Here is a 23,450-nt window from a genome sequence, read left to right on the forward strand (position 1 = left end):
GAGCTTAGTTTGGAAGGGTTTCTCAGTAGAAGAAACATTTCTGAATCTTAGAACAGAAGCTGAATAATTCCACCCAACTAGGAAATTTGGGTAGAATCACTTTACGTGGCTCATCTACTCTTAGTTAATGCTCTTAAATCATGTTTGCATATATTGCTTAAAGACATTTTCTTCTGGGCTTTAAAAATACTAGCTTTTCTTTTTCTAGAGTGTAACGTACTGTTGGGTAGCTGTGAGTCAGAATCAATTCCACGGCAACAGGTTTTTTTTTCTTTCTTTTTTAATGTACATGACTGCTAGTGTTTCAGAAATGTCTTTTTCCTGTGTGAAGATCATCCATCATTACTGTTTTCCCTCGTTCACCCAAATTACAAAACAGAAGTTTGTAAAAGGCTCTGAATTCCTATTGTTCCTAACCTGTACTATTCTTATTCCCAGAGTTTTCTCTGACTTTCTCCTTGTGGAGTAACAAACATTAAAAACCTAGTAAACTCCATCCTTGAAACATTAAATGCTAGTTCCTAAAAATACTTTTATTAATTTTTACTCAGGGAAAAACTCCCAATGCTGCCCTTCAAAAGCCTGTTTCTAGCATTTCAAGTTAAATGTAAGTAATTGCCATTGTGATGTTTTGTTGTATAATGGAGCCCTAAGGATCTTGTAGAAATGAAAATGAGTTAGAAGTACATGGGTGCAGTGGAATAAGCAAGGGAATACTCTGCTATTTGGAAGAAAATGATATTAATTTCATGAGATTGAAAGTGATGTTCTTTAGTCCCTGCTGTTTCTTAATCGCTTGTTGTTGTTGTTGTTAGGTGCCATCGAGTTGGTTCTGACTCATAGCAACCCTATGCACAACAGAACGAATCACTGCCCGGTCCTGCGCCATCCTTACAATCGTTGTTATGCTTGAGCTCATGGTTGCAGCCACTGTGTCAATCCACCTCGTTGAGGGTCTTCCTCTTTCCCACTGACCCTGTACTCTGCCAAGCATGATGTCCTTCTCCAGGGACTCATCCCTCCTGACAACATGTCCAAAGTATGTAAGATGCAGTTTCGCCATCCTTGCCTCTAAGGAGCATTCTGGCTGCACTTCTTCCAAGACAGATTTGTTTGTTCTTTTGGCAGTCCATGGTATATTCAATATTCTTCGCCAGCACCACAATTCAAAGACGTCGACTCTTCTTCGGTCTTCCTTATACATTGTCCAGTTTTCACATGCATATGATGTGATTGAAAATACCATGGCCTGAGTCAGGCGCACCTTAGCCTTCAGGGTGACATCTTTGCTCTTCAACACTTTAAAGAGGTCCTTTGCAGCAGATTTGCCCAGTGCATCCTTTGATTTCTTGACTGCTGCTTCCATGCCTGTTGATTGTGGATCCAAGTAAAATGAAATCCTTCACAACTTCAGTCTTTTCTCCGTTTATCATGATATTGCTCATTGGTCCAGTTGTGAGGATTTTAGTTTTCTTTATATTGAGGTGTAATCCATACTGAAGGCTGTGGTCTTTGATCTTCCTTAGTAAGTGCTTCAAGTCCTCTTCACTCTCAGCAAGCAAGGTTGTGTCATCTGCATAACGCAGGTTGTTAATGAGTCTTCCTCCAGTCCTAATGCCCTGTTCTTCTTCCTATAGTCCAGCTTCTCGTATTATTTGTTCAGCATACAGATTAAATAGGTATGGTGAAAGAATACAACCCTGGCACACACCTTTCCTGACTTTAAACCAATCAGTATCCCCTTGTTCTGTCTGTACAACTGCCTCTTGATCTATGTAAAGGTTCCTCTAGAGCACAATTAAGTGTTCTGGAATTCCCATTTTTCACAGTGTTATCCATAGTTTGTTATGATCCACATAGTCGAATGCCTTTGCATAATCAATAAAACACAGGTAAACATCCTTCTGGTATTCTTTGCTTTCAGCCAGGATCCATCTGACATCAGCAATGATATCCCTGGTTCCATGTACTCTTCTGAAACCAGCCTGAATTTCTGGCAGTTCCCTGTCGAAATACTGCTGTAGCCACTTTTGAAAGATCTTCAGCAAACTTTTGCTTGCATGTGATATTAATGATATTGTTCTATAATTTCCACATTCGGTTGGATCACCTTTCTTGGGAATAGGCATAAATATGGATCTCCTCCAATCAGTTGGCCAGGAAGCTGTCTTCCATATTTCTTGGCATAGATGAGTGAGCACCTCCAACGCTGCACCTGTTTGTTGAAACATCTCAATTGATATTCCATCAATTCCTGGAGCCTTGTTTTTCACCAATGCCTTCAAAGCAGCTTGGTCTTCTTCCTTCTGTACCATCGGTTCCTGATCATATGCCACCTCTTGAAATGGTTGAATATCAACTAATTCTTTTTGGAATAATGACTCTGTGTGTTCCTTCCATCTTCTTTTGATGCTTCCTGCATCATTTAATATTTTCCCCATGGAATCCTTCACTATTGCAACTCGAGCCTTGAATTTTTTCTTCAGTTCTTTCAGCTTGAGAAACGCTGAGCGTGTTCTTCCCTTTTGGTTTTCCATCTCCAGCTCTTTGCACATGTCATTATAATACTTTATTTTGTCTTCTTGAGAGGCCCTTTGAAATCTTCTGTTCAGTTCTTTTACTTCATCAATTCTTCCTTTTGCTTTAGCTGCTCGATGCTCAAGAGCAAGTTCCAGAGTCTCCTCTGACATCCACCTTGGCCTTTTCTTTCTTTCTTGTCTTTTCAGTGACATTTTGCTTTCTTCATGGATGATGTCCTTGATGTCATTCCACAACTCATCTGGTCTTCGGTTACTAGTGTTCAATGCATCAAATCTATTCTTGAGATGGATTCTAACTTCAGGTGGGATATACTCAAGGTCATATTTTGGCTCTCGTGGACTTGCTCTGATTTTCTTCAGGTTCAGCTTGAACTTGCATATGAGCAATTGATGGTCTGTTCCACAGTCGGCCCCCGGCCTTGTTCTGACTGATGATATCGAGCTTTTCCATCGTCTCTTTCCACAGATGTAGTCAATTTGACTTCTGTGTGTTCCATCTGGCAAGGTCCATGTGTATAGTCACCGTTTACGTTGGTGAGAGAAGGTATTTGCAATGAAGAAGTCGTTGGTCTTGCAAAATTCTATCGTTTGGTCTCTGGCATTGTTTCTATCACCAAGGCCATATTTTCCAACTACTGATCCTTCTTCGTTTCCAACTTTTGCATTCCAATCGCCAGTAATTATCAATGCATCTTGATTGCATGTTCGATCAATTTCAGACTGTAGCAGCTGATAAAAATCTTCTATTTCTTCATCTTTGGCCCTAGTGGTTGGTACATAAATTTGAACAGTAGTGGTATTAACTGGTCTTCCTTGTAGGCATATGGATATTATCCTATCACTGACAGCATTGTATTTCAGGATAGATCTTGAAACGTTCTTTTTGAGGATGAATGCAAGACCATTCCTCTTCGAGTTGTCATTCCCAGCATAGTAGACTATATGATTGTCCGATTAAAAATGGCCAATACCAGTCCATTTCACTCACTAATGCCTAGGATTTCGAAGTTTATGAGTTCCATTTCATTTTTGACGATTTCCAATTTTCCTAGTTTCATACTTCATACATTACAGGTTCCAATTATTAATGGGTGTTTGCAGCTGTTTCTTCTCATTTCGAGTCATGCCACATCACCAGATGAAGGTCCCGAAAGCTTTAGTCCATCCACGTCATTAAGGTCGACTCTACTTTGAGGAGGCAGCTCTTCCCCAGTCATCTTTTGAGTGCTTTCCAACCTGGGGGGCTCATCTTCCAGCACTGTCAGACAATGTCCCACTGCTATTCATAAGGTTTTCATTGGCTAATGCTTTTCAGAAGTAGACTGCCGGGTCCTTCTTCCTAGTCTGTCTTAGTCTGGAAGCTCAGCTGAAACCTGTCCTCCATGGGTGACCCTGCTGGTATCTGAATACCGGTGGCATAGCTTCCAGCATCACAGCAACACACAAGCCCCAACAGTATGACAAACTGACAGACATGTGGTGGTCTTAATCACTTAAAAAAACAAACAAAAAAAAATTATTAGCACCTAGTAATTCATTGCTTTCATCTTTTTATATAATTCATTATTATTTGATGATGTTTTATTTCTTTGGCAACAGACTGTTAGTTTATGCAGGAATCCTGCTTTTAGAAGTCACAGAAAGAAAGTAAACCCTGCTCGGGTTATTCTGCTAAAATGTTGTTTGATCTTACTGCACTATCTTCTATACATGCAACATAATTCAAGGCTGGCCCAACTGAACTCAGCGTTAGAGTGCTCACAGGGCAATAGAATATACAGGTCTAGTTTTCCTTCTGGAATGTTTTAATGAGCAGATGGAAATATGATATAATTGAAAATAAAATAGAATTGGACTAATCACATATAACATTCTTATTCTTGGTTACAGATAATTTTTCATTATCACATGTATGGAAATGCCATTGGGGGCCTCACCTTGATCCAGGTATCAGTCTCAAACCAAATGAAAGTTCTGTTTAACCTCACGGGAGAACAAGGCAATTTCTGGCAGAGGAAAGAACTGACGCTGTTTGGTGATGAAGACTTCCAACTCAAATTTGAAGGTAGAGTTGGGAAAGGCCACCGTGGTGATATTGCACTTGATGACATTGTGCTCACAAGGAATTGTCTATCATCCTACTCCATTACAGAACCAGCAGTGCCTCTTCCAACAGGTACATTTTTGAGTTTGTTTTGTGTTCTTGCAGGGTGGAAGGTGGAAGGAAGAAAGGAAACAGAAAATAAGTGACATTAGCACCTAGTAATTCATTGCTTTCATAATGGAAAAATAAAATATTTTTTAATAAAAATATCTTTCAACTATGTACCCTTATAAAAATTTCTTCTAAAAATTCTCCGAGCTTCTATATATTTACCAGAGCCTAAGTTCTCTGTGGAAACCCTGGTGGGAAAGTGGTTAAGTGCTACAGCTGCTAACCAAGAGGTTGGCAGTTCAAATCTGCCAGGTGCTCCTTGGTAACCCTATGGGGAAGTTCTACTCTGTCCCATAGGGTTGGTATGAGTCAGAATTGACTTGATGAAACTGGGTTTGTTTTTTTAGTTTTTTTTAAGTTCTCTGTTTAGTTATTTTGCTCCTAGATGACTAATATAAGAGAAGATCCCATTGTTTCCATTCTAATTCAGAAATCAATCTTTGATACGTATGTATTCACTATTAGTAAAATATAAGAAAGTCAAGAATGGAGTTAGTAAATTTTCATTAGACATTATTGCTTTTATGCTATTTGCATTATTGTTTTTTAGACTCAGGCACATTCCAGTTTGAAAGAGTTTATATTTTGGAATGGTTTATATTTGGTAAGTTGTCTAAAGAACTATATTAAAATATTGTGGTGGCAGATGTTCAATAGAGTATACAGTGGCAATGCCATAAGAAGTAGGAATAGCAAGTACCATTTTTAATCCCCACGATATGTTGGAGTCATGAGATATAAATAAATACAGTATAAAAAAATAAATACAGTATATGTTATTAAAATTATAGGTAAATTTATCAAGTGGTGTTATGACAGATACTAATATTTAAGCCAGGATTTTATTAGTGAAAAATATAAGTGAAATTTCTTTGGTATCTAAACTACATCTCTCTTAATTAAAGAGAACAAAAGTGCTTTATTAAGAATGATTTGTTTGCTCTGTCTTTTAACATAGTGGGTGGAATGGAGAATGTCACCATTTTTACTTTTACTCTTCCACTAATTTCAAAGTGAGTATTTTAATTTGGTTAAGAGGAAATTTCTAGATAAAGCTTTCCCAGTTGACATTCAATTAAACAAGGTCCTATGTGGAAATCTTTCTAACACTATATGGAATACTGTATAGAAAAACAAATATTTCAATAATATATTGAATGGTAAACATACTTACCTGGTTTAGCAGAAATGTTTTTAAGACACTTCAGCCTAATCTACCTCCTTGAGAAAAGTTCTGTCTTCCATTCTGCGTAGAAGGTTTGGGCGACATCTATACTAGGCCTTGTGCAGTCTAACCTTTTTAATAGTAATTTGTATCATAATAAAAATTTTTCTTATAGCACATATATAGTGAGGAAGCAAAAGTTTTATGTTGAACCACTTCAATATTTTTTGAGTACGTATTAAGTATGATGCAAGAGGAAGAAAACTGGGTTCTTAATATCAACAAACCAATCTTGTGAAGATTGAAGCCTTAAACCTGTGAAATCCTGAATAAAGCCATATTTTAAAAAACTTTCATAAGGAAAGTGGTACCAATTTTACATTAATTATAAAATTAAGGGCACATAGTAATAATACAAGAGCTCTTCGTGTATCCTTATGATATTTGAAGTATGGTATGACAAATTTTGATGAATAGAACATAAGAATCTCTGCATGCAAGAATCATTCGATGGATAAGAGGAATAACAAAAGTACCCCAAATAACTATAATGTGAAGTAAAAAAAAAAAAGTAGTATATAATTAAATGACTGGGGAAACATACAAAACTTCATTGGTATACAGAGAAGATAAAGCATCCATTCGAGGGCATTTTCTTTGAAACTTATTTACAGGATGCTCAGGAGTTTGTCATCACACTTGCCACTGGAACCCATGGGAGGGAAATGTCTCTTCAGTTTCCAGCACAAAAGAGACCAAGTCTGAGCACAGGGCAGATCAGATAACGAATGTGGTAGAGTGAGCACTGTGTCTAGGCCCAATGGCATGAGAGAGTGCAGGGATGGTATCTTGCAGACTGCTCAATGGGCCATGGAGGGGTAATTGGCTGATGCAGGCACCTCCTGTGCTAAGTATTATGAGACAATATTTTAAAGTGAACACGGAGCTCAACTAGGAATACCTTGAATGTTAGGTTCAATTTGTTTCTATTTTTTCACTAAATGAACATACGTTGAAAGTATATTGAATGGTCTTAGAAAACAAACAAACAAAAAAGGATGAATTAACTTAAAAAGAACCAGAAAGGAGATACGGTATTAAAAAAAAAAAAAAAAACTACAGTATTAGTCCACATAAAATATTACAACCTGATAGAAATGACTGCAGTAGAAAGATTCCAATAGGAAAAAAAAAAAAAGAATGTCTTTATTTGTATTATTAATAGTGCTCTGAAAATTGAAGTGCAATATGTTAGTATTTTCATAGCTATCTTAGTTGTGACGCAGCAGATGAAAAAGAAATACATATGGAGTTTACTCCCCTGTAAGCTATTTGTAGTACTTTTAACTCCAGAAACTAAAATTATACATACATCCCTCGGTAAAAGTGAAATGCTAAACTTTTAGGAGCCCTGGGTGATGTTAACAGATAAGCGCTGGGCTACTAACCAAAAGGTCAGCAGTTTGAGCCCATCCAGCAGCTCTGGGAGAAAAGACCTAACAATCTTCTCCCATGAAAACTGTAGCCTAGGAAAACCAATGGGGCAGTTCTACTCTGTCATATAGGGTCACTGTGAGTTAGAATCAACAAGATGGCACACAACAACAAACTATTTACAGACTTGAACTGTGAAATGATTCTGAGTTCAAGGGAAGAATTTTTTTTTTTTTTTTTGGTGAGACTATCCTAAAAAGAAATAAAATAAACTGCCTGCTTTGATCTTCATGAAAGGTGGTGGAAGTCAGTGAAGGGGCATGAAATATAATACAGGCGACAGATGTAAGCCACATGTGGGTTTTAAATTTTACATTCTTCCTTTCATACTGTCTTTTAAATCCAGTGTATATTGTTACTCAAAGCACATCTAGCTTTGCATTAGCCATATGTCAAGTGCTCAATACCCTCTGGTGTCTAATGGCTGGTTTAGTGGACAGTACAGGGGATGAATTGAATATTCTAGGGCATCTTCTGGGTCTGTCTCTTACAGTGGCGCTCCATTAGGAGGGCTGATATTTGTGAATTCTCAATAATTACAGTTACATTCTTATTAAAAAAGAAGTACAAAAGTATATCCCAAGACCAAATATGAAAGCACAGGCACCATGTTCTAGTGGACTAGGTACTGCCCTCCCACTAGCTATGTGGCATATAACTCACCTGAGACTGTTTCCTCATAGATCAGATGGAAAGAATATCATCTACTTAAGGTCTTAGGCACTTCAGATTTAAATGAAGTAATTGCCTACATAATTGGCCAAGTCTGATGTCTGGCATATATATGGTAGGCATTTATTCAGTAAATATAATTTCATTTTGCAAGAGCTTATATTTTGGATGGAAACCCTGGTGGCATAGCGGTTAAGTGCTACAGCTGCTAACCAAAGGGTCGGCAGTTCGAATCCGCCAGGCGCTCCTTGGAAACTCTGTGGGGCAGTTCTACTCTGTCCTATAGGGTTTCTATGAGCCGGAATCGACTCGACGGTACTGGGGTTGGTTTGGTTTTTTTTTATATTTGGATATCTTTACCAGTATTCTTCAGGTGGTGTAGAAACTTGAGAGTAATCCTCCATTATTTGCATTTATTAAGAACATACTCTACAGTCTGTTTTGAAAAAATGATTTTCTGCAGATATCACAAGCATATAATTATTTTATATTTCATGACAGTAATTCAATTTTGTCATTTATTGAAAACCTCTCTAATTAAATCTGCTTGATGCCTCGAGAACAGTGTGTGCATGCACACAAGATTGTGTGTGTGTGTGTGTACATGTGTATGTGTATCTTTGAAATGCTTAATGATTCTTAATTTCTCATTACTGCTAAAACATTTAATCACCTTAGACCTTCCACAGATTGAACAAGGGTAAATGGCATTGCGTTCTACAAGCAGTGGTAACACATCCATTAAACTTTTGGAGATGACTCTTGTTCATTCAGGCTTTTCATCTATATTCATGTGCATAGGCTAACGACTCCATCAAGCATAGCTTAAAATAGAAAAGACAAGAGGAGGCAAAATATATATATTTAGGAAGATGCAATTGAACTGAATCTGGAATCAGTGATTTTAATTAGTCAAAATAGACCCAGGGCTTTATTAGCAACAGTAATACCGAATTATTATTGAGTCCCTAGAAGTCATATTTAAGAGCTTATTTTGACGGCAATTTTGTTAATTGCTAAATGATGAAGGATAAAAATAATTGTTAATGAATTTTAATAAGAAAAGACAACCAATACTCCTTTTCTAAATGTCCACATGCAAATTAAGCCACTATCTTAATCTCCGCATTATTGGCAGATATTAATAAACTCTAAGTATAATGAGAACAGGGATCAAGTCTTTTTTTTTTTTACCCTCACAGCTACTTCCAAATAGGAATTATACAATCAGTCTGTTTTGGTTTATAAAGCAGCAATCACTTCTGCTTAAAAATGTATTTAAGGCAATGAGGGCTCAGTAGATTAGCTTCTCTTTCAGGATGCTCATTCGCTGAAACATTGCAGTAATTCACCTATTCACCTATTGGTGAGAGTGCTGGTATTCAGACTTAGTTAGGATCCTGAGTTAGAGAAATCTGGCTGATGGTCCTTGGCTCTGTGATTTAGTGGACACTTGTACACAATGTTTAGTGGGTCAAAAGTGCTTGGGCCCTAAGGTTTAAATACCTGAACTTGGAACTTGTCTCTGGAACTACCTGTGATGTGTCTCAACTTGTTGTCTTTTTCATCTCTAAAAGCGCGACTCTAGAAATCTATCTGTGCGTGATTTGAAAAAAGTAATTGGGATAATAATATATAGGACATCTTGAACAATGCCTGGCATATGGTAAGAGAACCAAACCCACTGCCCTCAAGTTGATTCTAACTCATAACACCCCACAGGGTTTCCAAGGCTGTAAATCTCTAAGGAAGCAGACTGCTACATCTTTCTCCCGGAGCCCCTGGTGGTTTTGAACCACCAGCCTTTTGGTTAGCAAGTGCTTTAACCATTGAGCCACCAGGGCTCTTTGGTAGGTGTTCTATAAGTGTTATTGCCTTTTTTTTCTGTCTCTCCTCTTCCCTGCTGGGGAGATTAGGAATTTAAACTGTATATAAGTTAAAATATTTTAGAAGCATACTATGGACTTCTGTTTTTCCTTCCTCATATTCCATTACTCAAGAAAGGATTCAGACCTTCTTTGCTGCTCCTGTGCCCGCCAAAGAAATTGTTCTCCCAAAACCTCAAAATACTTAGTTGCTAAATATGGTGGTTTTATTTATGATTCATAATAAGAAATAGAGAGAGAATGTTCACAATAAAGATGTAGAGGTAGAATTGGCATAGCAGCTACTAATAGATGAGGAGACAAAGAAGAGACTAAAGTGGCTTAATGTTTTAAATCTTGAGACCCTTGTAAAATAATAATTCATAGAAAATTGATGACTTGGTTGGGTAAGATCTGGGTGGATATATGATAGAAGCTCATTTCAAAATATATAAACATATTCCACAGAATGCTTTCTTAGTTAATGTTTTCTCCATAGAGGAAAAGTAAATTATAATGGAGGAGAAGATAAAGAAATAAAGAATTTTCACAAAGAAGGGCTGGCTTTGAAAAGATAGATGAAAAAATAGTTGAAGAGCTCTGGAGCTGTTTCACTGATGAATTTTCTACTAAACTGGTTCATGTAGACATGTAATTTTAATCTAAGAAGACAACAGTAAAGACCCAAGAGACCAGCTAAACAAACCAATGGACAGCACTGGCTTAAAAGAATTCATATCCCCTGCAAATGCAATGACTGGGCCTAATTAATTTATTGGTGTTTTAACTGTGTTTCATTTGCATTTTAAGGATGTAGTTGGGGGTTATAGGTAGATATGTAATGCAGTGTAATTATTCTCAGTTAAAACCTGTTGCCACTGAGTCAATATCATCTCATCATCTCATCATCTCATAGTGACCCTATAAAACAGAGTAGAATTGCCCTGTAGGGTTTCCAAAGACGTCATCTTTACAGAAGCAGCTGCCACATCTTTCTCCTGTGAAACCACTGGTGGGTTTGAACTACTGACCTTTCGATTAGCAGCCTCCAAGCACTTAACTACTGCACCACCAGGTCTCCTTAGGTTAGACAATAGGAAATTGGTGCTAGAATATGGCATTTCAAAGCAGAACATCTGATTTTCATAAATACATTGTAAGTGGGAGAGGAACACATTTTCAAGAACACTGATTAAGGGAGGGAATGCTCTTCTGAGTTTCAATTTCCAATGGGACAGGAAGGTGGATATGTTTGGCCAGCACTTGGCCTTGTGACACTTGAGATTTAAATGGCCTTTGAATCTGAAAGCTTGTATTTACCTAGGCCCATTGAAAAACTACCTGATTTCTCTACATGGATTTAATAATTCATAGCCTAATTCAATAGCCTATACGTTCTCTTTTAAATCAATGGATTTTGTTGGAATCCGTCTCCTTTTCTTTTTTTTTTTTTTTTTGCATATTTGTACCAAGGAGAACTAAAATTTTGTCAAATATAATAGATAACTGTCTTCCCAGCCTACCTCTTTCTCATGTCTCACATGTGTCTATTGCTAATGATGAATAGTTTTTTACAAATCTTCCTTCTAATTTGAAATATTTTAAATCAAAAAGTATAAACTTCTCTACTACTTGTGTAAAGAACTTTTCTGGAAATGCCAGCCAATGTTTTTAGAATTTTTAAAAAATAATTTTGGGTGTAAGATAACATAGTAAGCAATTTTATAAATATTTAGTCAGCAGCTTCTCTCATATTATTTATCCCATACACTAATTTCAAGATATTTGAAGTCGTTATATGGAAGATGTATGGGTTCTGAGTAGAAAATAGTAATTGTGTTGCATATCATCAATCCTATTACATATTATCATATTGCATATTGGTTCACTTTACCATAATATTAATTTAAAATTTCTTTCTAGTTGTTAAGATAACCAGTGAATTTTGAATTTAAAATTTATTCTTTCATACATCTTTACTACTGTGTGATTTGTGCACAGATTATAAAAAAGTAAGCACTTCCCTTTAGGCAAACGTAATTTTTTAAAATTAAATTCACCTGATTGGAGCTGTGGTAGCTATCTATTTGTTCATCGGCAGCCGTTCTGTTCCTCTTTCTTGTAGTTTTAAAACTCCCAATATTTATATGGGCACCTGGCTAAGCAGAATAAACACTATATTTCTCAGTCTTCCTTGTACCAAGTTTAAAATGTAATTAAATTTTGCCCAGTGGAATATAAACATGTATCACACGCGAAGTATACGTTGTGGAACTACAGGGACATTCCCTCCAATTCCCTTCTCTCCTTCCCACTGGCTGGAAAGTGGATGAGATGGTAGGAGCTAAAGTTCTGACCTTAGTTCATGAGGTTGAAGAGGGAAGAGTAATAAGATGGGACTTTAGTTTGCCAAACACCAAAGAGGGGCCACATCAGTCCATGATACCTTAAGTAATCTGTTAAGTGAGAAAGAAAAAATCTTCCATCACTTTTAAGCCACTGCTATCTTGTGGTGTTTAGCACTGCAGCCAATTGTACATCTTAATAAAGGAACATATTCTCTGAAACTGTTAGGGGTTGTGTAATTATGATGTTTATGTGGATGTTTGCCTGTCCCTAGTTATACTTAGAGGATCTCTAATTGTTCAGAAGTCACCAAGAAAGATGTTCTGTTATTTCTGTATTGGTATTTGGTCTCTTGGAGAGCCAATTCTTCAACTTGTTGAACACTCTGTCAAGTCACTTTCTTTTTAAAATAACTAGAGGGATTTGTATTTGTCTGTATTTAAACCCTGACTGAGCCTAGTATTTGATACCAAATATTTGATTTTAGTGTTTGGATCACTTACATTTATATGAATTTTCTAATTGTTGCCATTCTGATTCTAAACAACAAATTTTATTGCATTTGGTACCCTGAATTTCACTTAAAAGGCCTTGCCAGGCTTAATTTCAACCTCTACTATAATTCTGCAAGCTGGTGAGTCAAACTCCGCCAGACTACTGTCTATATTAACCTTGTTTCTACAAACAAGAAGAGATTCTTTTTGGGCCATCACAGCAACACCCTAGTCATAACAATCTCTGATCAGGTCTTGAGCCAAGAATTTAAAGTCTTAAGCCAGTTATTTATCTTTACAAACTGGCTAGAAACTTCAGTGCAGCCATCTCATCCCTGTTATACTTGAGTTTCTTATGCCCACCATTGTACTGTGTCAGTTGCTGCTTGGCCCTCTAAGGCTGTGCCTTTTTGATGGATACTTCTTTCTAAGTGAAGCCCTGCTGGTGCAGTGTTTAAGAGCTAGGCTGCTAACCATAAGGTTGGCGGTTCGAGTCCCCCAGCTGCTCCTTGGAAACCCTGTGGGGCAGTTTTACTCTGTCCTATAGGGTGGTTATGAGTTGGAATCGACTCAACGGCTATGGATTTCTTTCTAAGTAAACACAAGTAATACTTAAATTATTACTGAGTACTATAGGAAAAAAAAATAAAAACCACTTGCTGTCGAGTTGTTTCTGAGAAACTGTTAAAAATAAAATATTATATTTGTAATTGTAATACTACTCTTTCGATTTAATTCTTTTATAATACGTGTATTTGTGTATGGAGTTAAGAGTTACTTTACTTCGAGTAGTTTGGCCTTTGTCCCTGGCCTCTGTGAAATAACCTTTAGAGTATTTGGAGTACATTTGCTGTAGCTGAGTATTTGTATTAATGAGTAGGAGCCAGTCTGGGAGCCCACCTAGTAACCAATAATGAGTGCTTGATGGGCTGATAAAAGCAGGAAACACTAGGGTTCCATGAAGCTTCCTGAAAGAGAGAGTCCTGAAGGGAGAGCTTCCTGGGGAGGAACATGCCCTCCACTTCAGTGACCTTTCCAATCTTCACCTGAGGACCTCTTCACATTGCTCTTGGCTTACTTCCGAGTTGTGTCTTCTACCCTATTAAACCACATAACCATAAGTATGGTCTATGAGTTCTGTGTGATGCTGCAGAAAATTACAGAACTCAGAAGAGAAAGAGAGAAAGTGCCATGGAACAGGAATGGCTGGAGTCAGAAACAATGGAGAAATTGGAAAGCAGAGATATACTTGACCTCAGACTCTTAGAAAGCAGCTTTGTGCTGGTTCTTATTTACAAAATTATCCATTTACTGTGTTTTTTATAAACTTGATCAGCACTGACATGTTTGTTTTAAGAACAGAGTTAGAAATTACAACATTTATTGGAATCATCTTGGTTATCAAGTTAAAATTAAACTGCTTTTACTGTGTGAATCCAAAAAGTATATTTTAGTTGAATACAAACCAGATCAGCAAATTTGAATGGTTGAGCGTAAGTGAAACAACACAGATTACATTTCTCTTGAAAGAGGAAAAAAAAACAGATTACATTAAAAAATATATATATTTCATGTCCCAGTGAACTGAATACGTTGGAAAATTTCAGCTTCACTTGAAATGCCAATTGGCCGTACCCTACTTATGTATCATATGGGTGGGATATCCAGTTTAAAATACTGTAAATTTGAACTACGTTTTTGTTCCAAGAAAATGTCCTTTCTATGTTTCAGGATTTTATCCACATGAACTATTTCTTTCATTTTGTGAGAAGAAATTGGGAATTAGGATATCCGAGTGTTATTATTTTAAATGATTTTTTTCTTTTGCAACACTTTACCACTATATCTACCTTAACATATAGCAGATAACCAAATAAAAGTATCTAATAAGAATAGCATTTTGTAATTCCAAAATTGTTTCTGTAAAATTTTGAGTTAAAGTATACATATCTGTCTTTGAAATCTTATTAGATCAAAGAATACTTAAGAAGTACTTACAATTTTTAGATCCAGTTGTCTTGCTTATTGTATCTACTTATATCTCTGATTTTCCTTCTGAAATGAGTTTCTTATTCCTAAAATGTATCTGTAAGAAGTTACTCCGGTAACAATCTTTTGATAGTAAAAACTAATGAAATTAAATGATTTTATTTCAGTGTAGTCACTGAAAGACAGTCGCACTAGATGTACAAGTTTAGGTTGACCGTTCCTTTCTGCTAGATGTTATTGACAAACAGTAGTCTGTTGCTATTCATAAGGTTTTCACTGGCCAATATTTTCACAAGTAAATCACTAGTTACTTCTTCCCAGTCTGTCTTAGTCTGGAAGTTCTGCTGAAACCTGTCCACCACGGGTGACCCTGCTAGTATTTGAAATACTAGTGGTAGAGTTTCCAGCATCACAGCAACACAAAAGCCACCACGGTATGACAAATTAACAGACAAGTGGTAGTAATTCCTGAATGCTTAATTGTGCTCATGCAGAACCTGTACATATACCAAGAGGCAGTTGTTTGAACAGAACAAGGGGATACTGCTTGATTTAAAATCAAGAAAGGTGTGCGTTAGGGTCGTATCCTTTCACCATACCTGTTCAATGTGTATGCTGAGCAAATAATATGAAAAATTGGACTACATGAAAAAGAACAGGGCATCAGGATTAGAGGAAGACTCACTAACAACCTGGGTTACGCAGATGACACAACCTTGCTTGCTGAAAGCTAAGAGAACTTGAAGCACTTACTGATAAAGATCAAAGACTACAGCTTTCAGTATGGATTACACCTCAACATAAAGAAAACAAAAATCCTTACAACTGGACCAATGAGCAATATCATGATAAATGGAGAAAAGACTGAAATTGTCAAGGATTTCATTTTACTTGGATCCATAATCCATGCCCATAGAAGTCACAGTCAAGAAATCAAAGGACATATTACATTGGGCAAATCTGCTGCTAAAGACCTCTTTAAAGTGTTAAAGAGCAAAGATGTCACTTTGAGGACTAAAGTGTACCTGATCCAAGCCATGGTATTTTCAGTCACCTCATATGCATGTGAAAGATGGGCAATGAATAAGGAAGATCGAAGAAGAATTGATGCATTTGAATTATGGTGTTGGCAAAGAATACTGAATATACCATGGACTGCCAGAAGAATGAACAAGTCAGTCTTGCAAGAATTATAGCCAGAATGCTCCTTAGAAGCAAGGATGGTGTCTTGGGTTTCTAGTGCTGCTATAACAGAAATAATACAAGTGAATGGCTTCAACAAACAGAAGTTCGTTCTCTCACAATCTAGGAGGCTAGAAGTCCAAATTCCAGGTGCCAGCTCCAGGGGAAGCCTTTCTTTCTCTCAGCTCTGTGGGAAGATCCTTGTCATCAATCTTCCCAGGTCAAGCAGCTTCTCAGCACAGGAACCCTGGGTCCGAAGGACTCGCTAGTCTGCTGGCTCTTGTTTCTTGGTGGTATGAGGTCCCCCATCTCTCTGCTTGCTTCTCTCTTTCATATCTCAAAAGAGATTGGTTTAAGACACAATCTAATCTTGTAGATTGAGTCCTGTCTCATTAACATAACTGCCACTAATCTCATCTCATCAACATTATAGAGAGGATTTACAACACATAGGGAAATCACATCACATGACAAATGATGGACAATCACACAATACTGGGAATCATGGCCTAGCCAAATTGATACATGTATTTTAAAGGGACACAATTCAATTCATAACAAATGGCAAGACTTCATCTCACGTACTTGGGACATGTTATCAAGAGCAATCAATCCTTAGAGAAGGACATCATGTTGGGTATAGTAGAGGGTCATCGAAAAAGAGGAAGACTCTCAACAAGATGGATTGACACAGTGGCTGCAACAGTGGGCTCAAACGTAGTGATGATTGTGAGGATACACAGGACTGGGCAGTGTTTTGTTCTGTTGTGCATAGAGTCAGATTCGACTCAGTGGTACCTAACAACAACAAATTATTGACACTTTCCCACTATTTCTCGTCTTTCATTGTTGTTACCAAGAAACCAGCTATTAATCTAATCATCACTCCTTCATAAGTCATTTTCTTCCTCTGATCGCTTTTGATATTTTCTCTTGTTTTGTGGTGTTTCACTAAATCATACTGAAGTGAATTAGAATTGGCTTATTTATATTACTCTGCTTGAGATCGAGGGAGCGTTCTGAATCTGAAGATTGATGTGTGTCATGAATTGTTAAAACCTTAGCTGTTAATGTCTTTGAGTATTGCTATCCCCCATTCAATCTTTCTCTCCTCTGGGTCTTTTACAAGACTTGTATTCAATCTCCTCACTTTATCTTTTTCCTCCTTTTATAAAAATGATATAACAAATGTGCCTATTGAAATGTTTGTGACAATGGTTTTTGAAAAATGTATATACCAGTATAACCTGAACCACAACAAATATAGAACATTCCTGTCACCCCAGAAGTTTTCCTCATTCTCCTTCTCAATAATACTTCTCTCCCTAGGCCCTGCAGTCAGAGGCAACCAAAGTTCTCATATTTATCACCTGAAATTAGATTTGCTTGCCATGAACTTCCTATCAGTGGAATCACATAATGTGTACCGTATTGTGTCTTGCTCTTTTTGCTCATCATAATGTCTTTGAAATTGTCTTAGATTCTTAGAGCTCCCATAACAAAATACTTAAAGTGGGTGGCATTAAAGAACAGGTATTTATTGTCTCACAGTCCTGGAGGCTAGAAGTCTGAACTCAGGGTGTCAACAAGGTCATGTTCTCTCTGTTTGCTCAGGGGGAAGATGCTTCCTCACTTCTAGCTTCTGGTAGCTCCAGGTGTTCCTAGGCTTGTAGATCTTCAAGTGCATCACATGCCTTCTCTTTTGTGACTCTGTTTCCTTATCTATTCTCCCCTTTTCTAAGACACTACTCAGAAGGGATTAGTATGACTTCCTTAATTCAGCTGCTAAGATCTTCAAAGAAGAACCCTATTTCCAAACAAGGTCACATTCAAAGTTACAAGACTTAGGACTTCAATATATATTTTGGGGGGACACAATTCAGTCCGTAACAGATTTATACATATTATTGAATGTATCACTAGTTTCTTGTTACTAATGAATAGTGTTTTTTTGTGTGAATCCATTACAATGTGGTTATCCATTCTGCTGATGAACATATAGCTTGTTTCTAATTGTTGGATATTTTGAATAAAGCTGTTGAAAACATTTGTGTATGCACATATCTTTGTGGACATATGTTTTACTTTCTTAGGTACCTAGAGTTGTGATCGCTGGGTTGTAGCGCAGACATATACCTCACTTTATAAGGTAAAAACAAAACCAAACCCAGTGCCATCAAGTCGATTCCAACTCATAGCGACCATATAGGACAGAGTAGAACTGCCCCAAAAAGTTTCCAAGGAGCATCTGGTGGATTTAAAATGCCAACCCTTTGGTTAGCAGCCATAGCACTTCACCACTATGCCACCAGGATTTCCACTTTATAAGATACGGTCAGACAAAAAAATTGTATAATTTTTTAATCTCACCAACAATATCTAATATTGCTAGTTGTTCCACATCCTCAACAATATTTGGTTTTGTCATTGTTTTTAATTTTAACAATTGTAGTGGGTCTGAAATCATATCTCATTGTGGTATCAATTTGCTTTCCTCTGATGGCTTGCTTTTACATGTGTTTTTTGATAATTTTTATATATTCCTATATTAAGTGTCTGTTTAAGAGTTTCATCTGTTTTTATTGGTTTGTTTGTTTAATACTGAGTTACAAATATTTGTTATGTAATCTGGATACAAGTATTTTTTAACTTATATATGTATTGCAAGTGATTTTTATAAGTCAGTGAATTTCCTTTTTATTTCCTTAATGCTGTCTTTTGATGATTAGAAATGTTTTATTTTTAAGAACAATTTATTTTTTTCTATAATGGTTCCTTCTTTCTACATCCTCTGTGAGAAATCTTTCTTAAGGAGAATCTTTTCTAGTCCATATTTAGAGCAGTTTTATAACTCAACGATTCAATAAACTGAAAGAATAAGAGAAAATTACTAAATACAGGAAAAATATCAATTGTGTAATAATTATGATCATAATATATGATGTGGGTAGGTAATAGACAATATTTATATAGTTACAATAATATAAACACTGAATATGAATATGAATTTAACCAAAAATTACAACAACTCTTGGATGGATGGGACAGAAAAGTGTATGTGTTGTGGGGGAGAAATGTAAGACCTACATAATCTATTATAAAGGTAATAGATTATAACTAAAATTGAAAAATCAAGAATTAGCATATAAATATCTTATTTAGACACATGGAGAAAATACTAGACAAACTAGATTAAAATAGTTGAAAATTATTCAAAGTGTCTCAATAGAATTGGTGGGGGATGATGCATGAGCTATTTGGAGAGGTATTTGACTTTTAAAACTTCACATGTGCAATTTTAATAAAAATTAAAGGAAAGTTTAGCTGGATAATAGAGGTTTTGTATAACGAAAAGGTAAGACTGGCATAGTTTTAAAAAATCATCAGAAGTCTCAAGACTGGGATTACCAGTCAGACCATGTATTTTTCATTGTCTTCGTAAATAATCTACATTAACACTGTTAATGGTGTAAAAAATGAATATTCTTGTGAATTAAAGTTTCTTGACCAAATATTCATTCTCCAGTAGATGTTTAAAGATTACAATTCTTAGAAAATATGATTTTATATTTCTGGGAAAAAAATAAGCCATTGTTGAAACTTATGCTATTTTAATAGATGGAACAGAAGGATACAATTTAATCTCATTTTTATCCAGAAGACTTTCTCCTTGGTTTTTAGCAAAAACTAAATACAATAAATAAATAAAAATTACATGGCAAAGCATGAGGGAAGACATTTCTATAAAACTTTCTAGGAAGATAAGTTTTTTCTCATTCTTACTTTCTCACACTTTTATATATACTCTTCCTGACCTTGAATTGTCTTTGGATCTAAATGTTGTACATTATTCATAATGTTTTCCTAAAAAATTACAAAGGTCAATTGGCCAATAAGCTGTGGCAGTTTTCAAACTGTTTTGTGGCTGTAGCCCAGACTTCAGAGGGAAAATGTAGGTCAGAATGGAAATTGAAAAATTGGAACTTTCTATGGGCCAGAGCTGCACTGAATATACAAGAACACGCATTTATCAATTCCAAACCATTTGTGACTAGCCTCTTTATCCCTCCTCACCTTGGATAGTGCAAAGGAAATTGAACTGAATGAAATGTAGTTCTTTACTGCTCACTTAGCATAAATTATTGTTTGGACTGGGAAATTGTTCGAGCAGCTATCTGTGAAGGGACTTTAATTTTGGCATCTTTATTGTCTTTCCAAAGAAAGTTCATTTAAATAAGTGCGTACGTTAGCAACTTTTTAAATGTTTTCAATGACTTAGACTGCATATAAACACACACCACGGTTTTTTAAATTTTTTAGTGATTTTAACTGCATGCACAGTACAATAAAGTAATGATGCAGAAATCCGTTTTCTTGTAATACAGAGGACTTTTTAATATTCTCGAAATTATATTGTATAATCTTGCTGGAGTGTACAGCTCAGATTTCAATTTATATTAATACTCTAAACTATTTCAGATAAATTTAAATTTTCTATGTAATAGCCTTCATGATAAATGTTCACATTAAAGATTTGATGATTGATATAAAGTCCAGTAGCACAATCACTATAAACAGTTTCCTGCAATCTGTGACATACTTAGTACAATAGTCCCCCTTTATCTGTGAGGAATGTCTTCCAAGACCCCTGTGGATGCCTGAAATTGTATATAATGCCAAACCTTATATATACTATGTTTTGTCTTACACATACATACCTATGATAAACTTTAATTTATAAATTAGGCATAGTAAAAGATTAGTCACAATAACTAATAATAAAATTGAACAATTTTAACAATATATGTAATAAAAGTAATGTGAATAGTGTGGTCCCTGGGTGGAATGGAGTGGGATGGCCAAGATTTCTTCGTGCTACTCATTTAACATTTTCAGACCATAGACCTCAGGTAACTGACACTGCGGAAAGTGAAATCATGGATGGGGGGGCTACTGTAAGTATACTTTCTATAACTCTGTGAGCCCTGGTGGTGAAGTGGTTAAGAGCTTGGCTGCTAACCGGAAGTTTGGCAGTTCGAATCCACCAGGTGCTCCTTGGAAACCCTATGGAGCAGCTTAACTCTGTCCTATAGGGTCGCTAAGAGTCAGAATCAACTTGACGGCAACGGGTTTTTTTATTTGTTTGTTTATGCACATTTTTGAGGCAGTTACATGCTTTTATTTAGTAGCACAGTTTATTTCATATGTTATTTGTGGTGATACTTAAATAATATTTTTCTACACATATAGTTGTGAGTAAACACAGTCACGTGTATACGTATTTTTACACAAATAAATGTTTTCCTTCTACATTTGTTTGCCAACTGAGCCCTCCCCCCATGAGTTGTTTTCATAAGGGCCACTATGCCAGTTTTTTTACATGTTGCTGTAAAAAAAATTAGCATAGCATGTTTACAAAAATATCTCACAGAGGGAGGGTGCCATGCGCAAAGAAACATAGAAGGTACATGTCATTTGCAAAAAAAATACAGTATATATATATATATGTGCGTGTATATACATATATATATATAAAACCCATTGTCATTGAGTCGATTCCAACTCATAGAGACCCTATAGGACACAGTAGAACTGCCCCACAGGGTTTCCAAGGTGCACCTGGTGGATTCGAACTGCTGACCTTTTGGTTAGCAGCTGTAGCACTTAACCACTATGCCACCAGGGTTTCTATATATAAATATATATGAACTTCAACTGAATGTTGTGGATTCAAGATTCTCCCAATATACTGCCTTATTCAAGGGCAGTCCTTCATATTCCTCAATCTTCATGATCCAAGATGGTGGTATACTCCTTCCAGGCACCAACATGGGTAAAGAGATGAAAAAAATGGCCGGGAAAATGGTGTGCCAGGAGTCCTATCAAGAACATTTCTGGAGGATGCCATGGGACACTAGACCTTATATAATATTGGCCAGAACCTAAGTACATTATCACACAAAAAGTTTCTGGGCAACAGACTATTCTGGGTAGCCATGAATTCAGCTAAAAATTGTAAGATAGAAGCAAAAGATGAATATGGGGACAATCCATGTATCTCTGCCACAGGAGGAAAATAATATATTGTAGGGTAATAGTCACAAAGAGAATTGCATACCATATAGCACTGCACGGTTCCTACAGGTATACCGGAAATTTGCCTTATAAGTTTCTCACTGACAAAAACCAAAAGAAATCTGTGATAAGATACATTTATAGCTATAACCAATAACTTGCTTAATAGAAACACAATTTATCATTGTTCAGGGTCTGATAGTATTTTCCATTGGATTCTCATAATGAAAACATTGTCTTATATGCTGGATGACATAATTTCAATATTCTTATAATAGAATCGGAAACCCGGGTGGAGTAGTGGTTAAGTGCTACAGCTGCTAACCAAAGGATCGGCAGTTCGAATCCACCAGGCACTTCTTGGAAACTCTGTGGGGCAGTTCTACTCTGTCCTATAGGGTTGCCATGAGTTGGAATCGACTCGATGGCACTGTGTTTGGTTTTTTTATAATAGAATCAACAAGTACCCTTAATGTTTCTTAATTGTTTTTTAATTGTTTCTCAGAGTATCCCAAGATGAAATTCATTAATAGCAACTTCAGAGGAATTAAAAAACAATAATACAACATTTGCACAGATATAGGATGGTGTAGCTTGATCTAGTGTAATGTTCTCTGCAGAGAAAGGATTTCACTATAGTAGTGACAATGTGAAAGCTTTGGGGGAAAAGAAAAATGTAACCAGATCATGGTATATTGAACTTTATAATAGTTCCTAAACTCATTAATACATCAAAATTACCCTCAAAGTTTTGTAAAAATACAGATATCCTGCCCACATTGCCTTTCCTCTCCCACCCCTTGATAAGTTGGCAGGTCTCAAGCACAGCCTTCTTATATGTATTTTTAAAAAGATACACTGGTGATCTTGATACAACCAGGATTAAGATGCCCCCACATGTCTGTCATTTTGTCATACTGTGTGGCTTGCGTGTTGCTGTGATGCTGGAAGCTATGCCACCGGTATTCAAATACCAGCAGGGACACCCATGGTGGACAGATTTCAGCTGAGCTTCCAGACTAAGACAGACAAAGAAGAAGGGCCCAGCAGTCTACTTCTGAAAAGAACTAGCCAGTGAAAACCTTATGAATAGCAGCAGAACATTGTCTGATATAGTGCTGAAACATGATCCGTCAGGTTAGAAGGCACTCAAAAGACAACTGGGGAAGAGCTGCCTCCTCAAAGTAGAGTCAACCTTAAAGACGTGGATAGAGTCAAGCTTTTAGGACCTTCATTTGCTGATGTGGTGCAACTCAAAAGAAGAAGAAACAGCTGCAAACGTCCGTTAATAACCAGAATGTGGAATGTATGAAGTATGAATCTAGGAAAATTGGAGATTGTCAAAAATGAAATGAAACACATAAACGTTGACATCCTAGGCATTAGTGAGCTGAAATGTACTGGTATTGGCCA

At 36.5% G+C, this 23,450-nt stretch overlaps 1 protein-coding gene across 1 annotated transcript in view; it reads left to right on the forward strand.

The window, feature by feature from the left end:
* The window catches only part of MALRD1 (MAM and LDL receptor class A domain containing 1), a 956,759-nt gene that overhangs the window by 455,167 nt on the left and 478,142 nt on the right, over positions 1-23,450 (forward strand). The window contains exon 26 of the mRNA XM_064284901.1: positions 4,431-4,716. Coding sequence (XP_064140971.1) covers positions 4,431-4,716 — 286 coding nt within the window. The remainder of the gene's footprint in view (positions 1-4,430; positions 4,717-23,450) is intronic.

Source organism: Loxodonta africana, chromosome 4 (genome assembly GCF_030014295.1).
Source record: "Loxodonta africana isolate mLoxAfr1 chromosome 4, mLoxAfr1.hap2, whole genome shotgun sequence".
In the NCBI taxonomy this organism is placed as follows: Eukaryota; Metazoa; Chordata; class Mammalia; order Proboscidea; family Elephantidae; genus Loxodonta; species Loxodonta africana.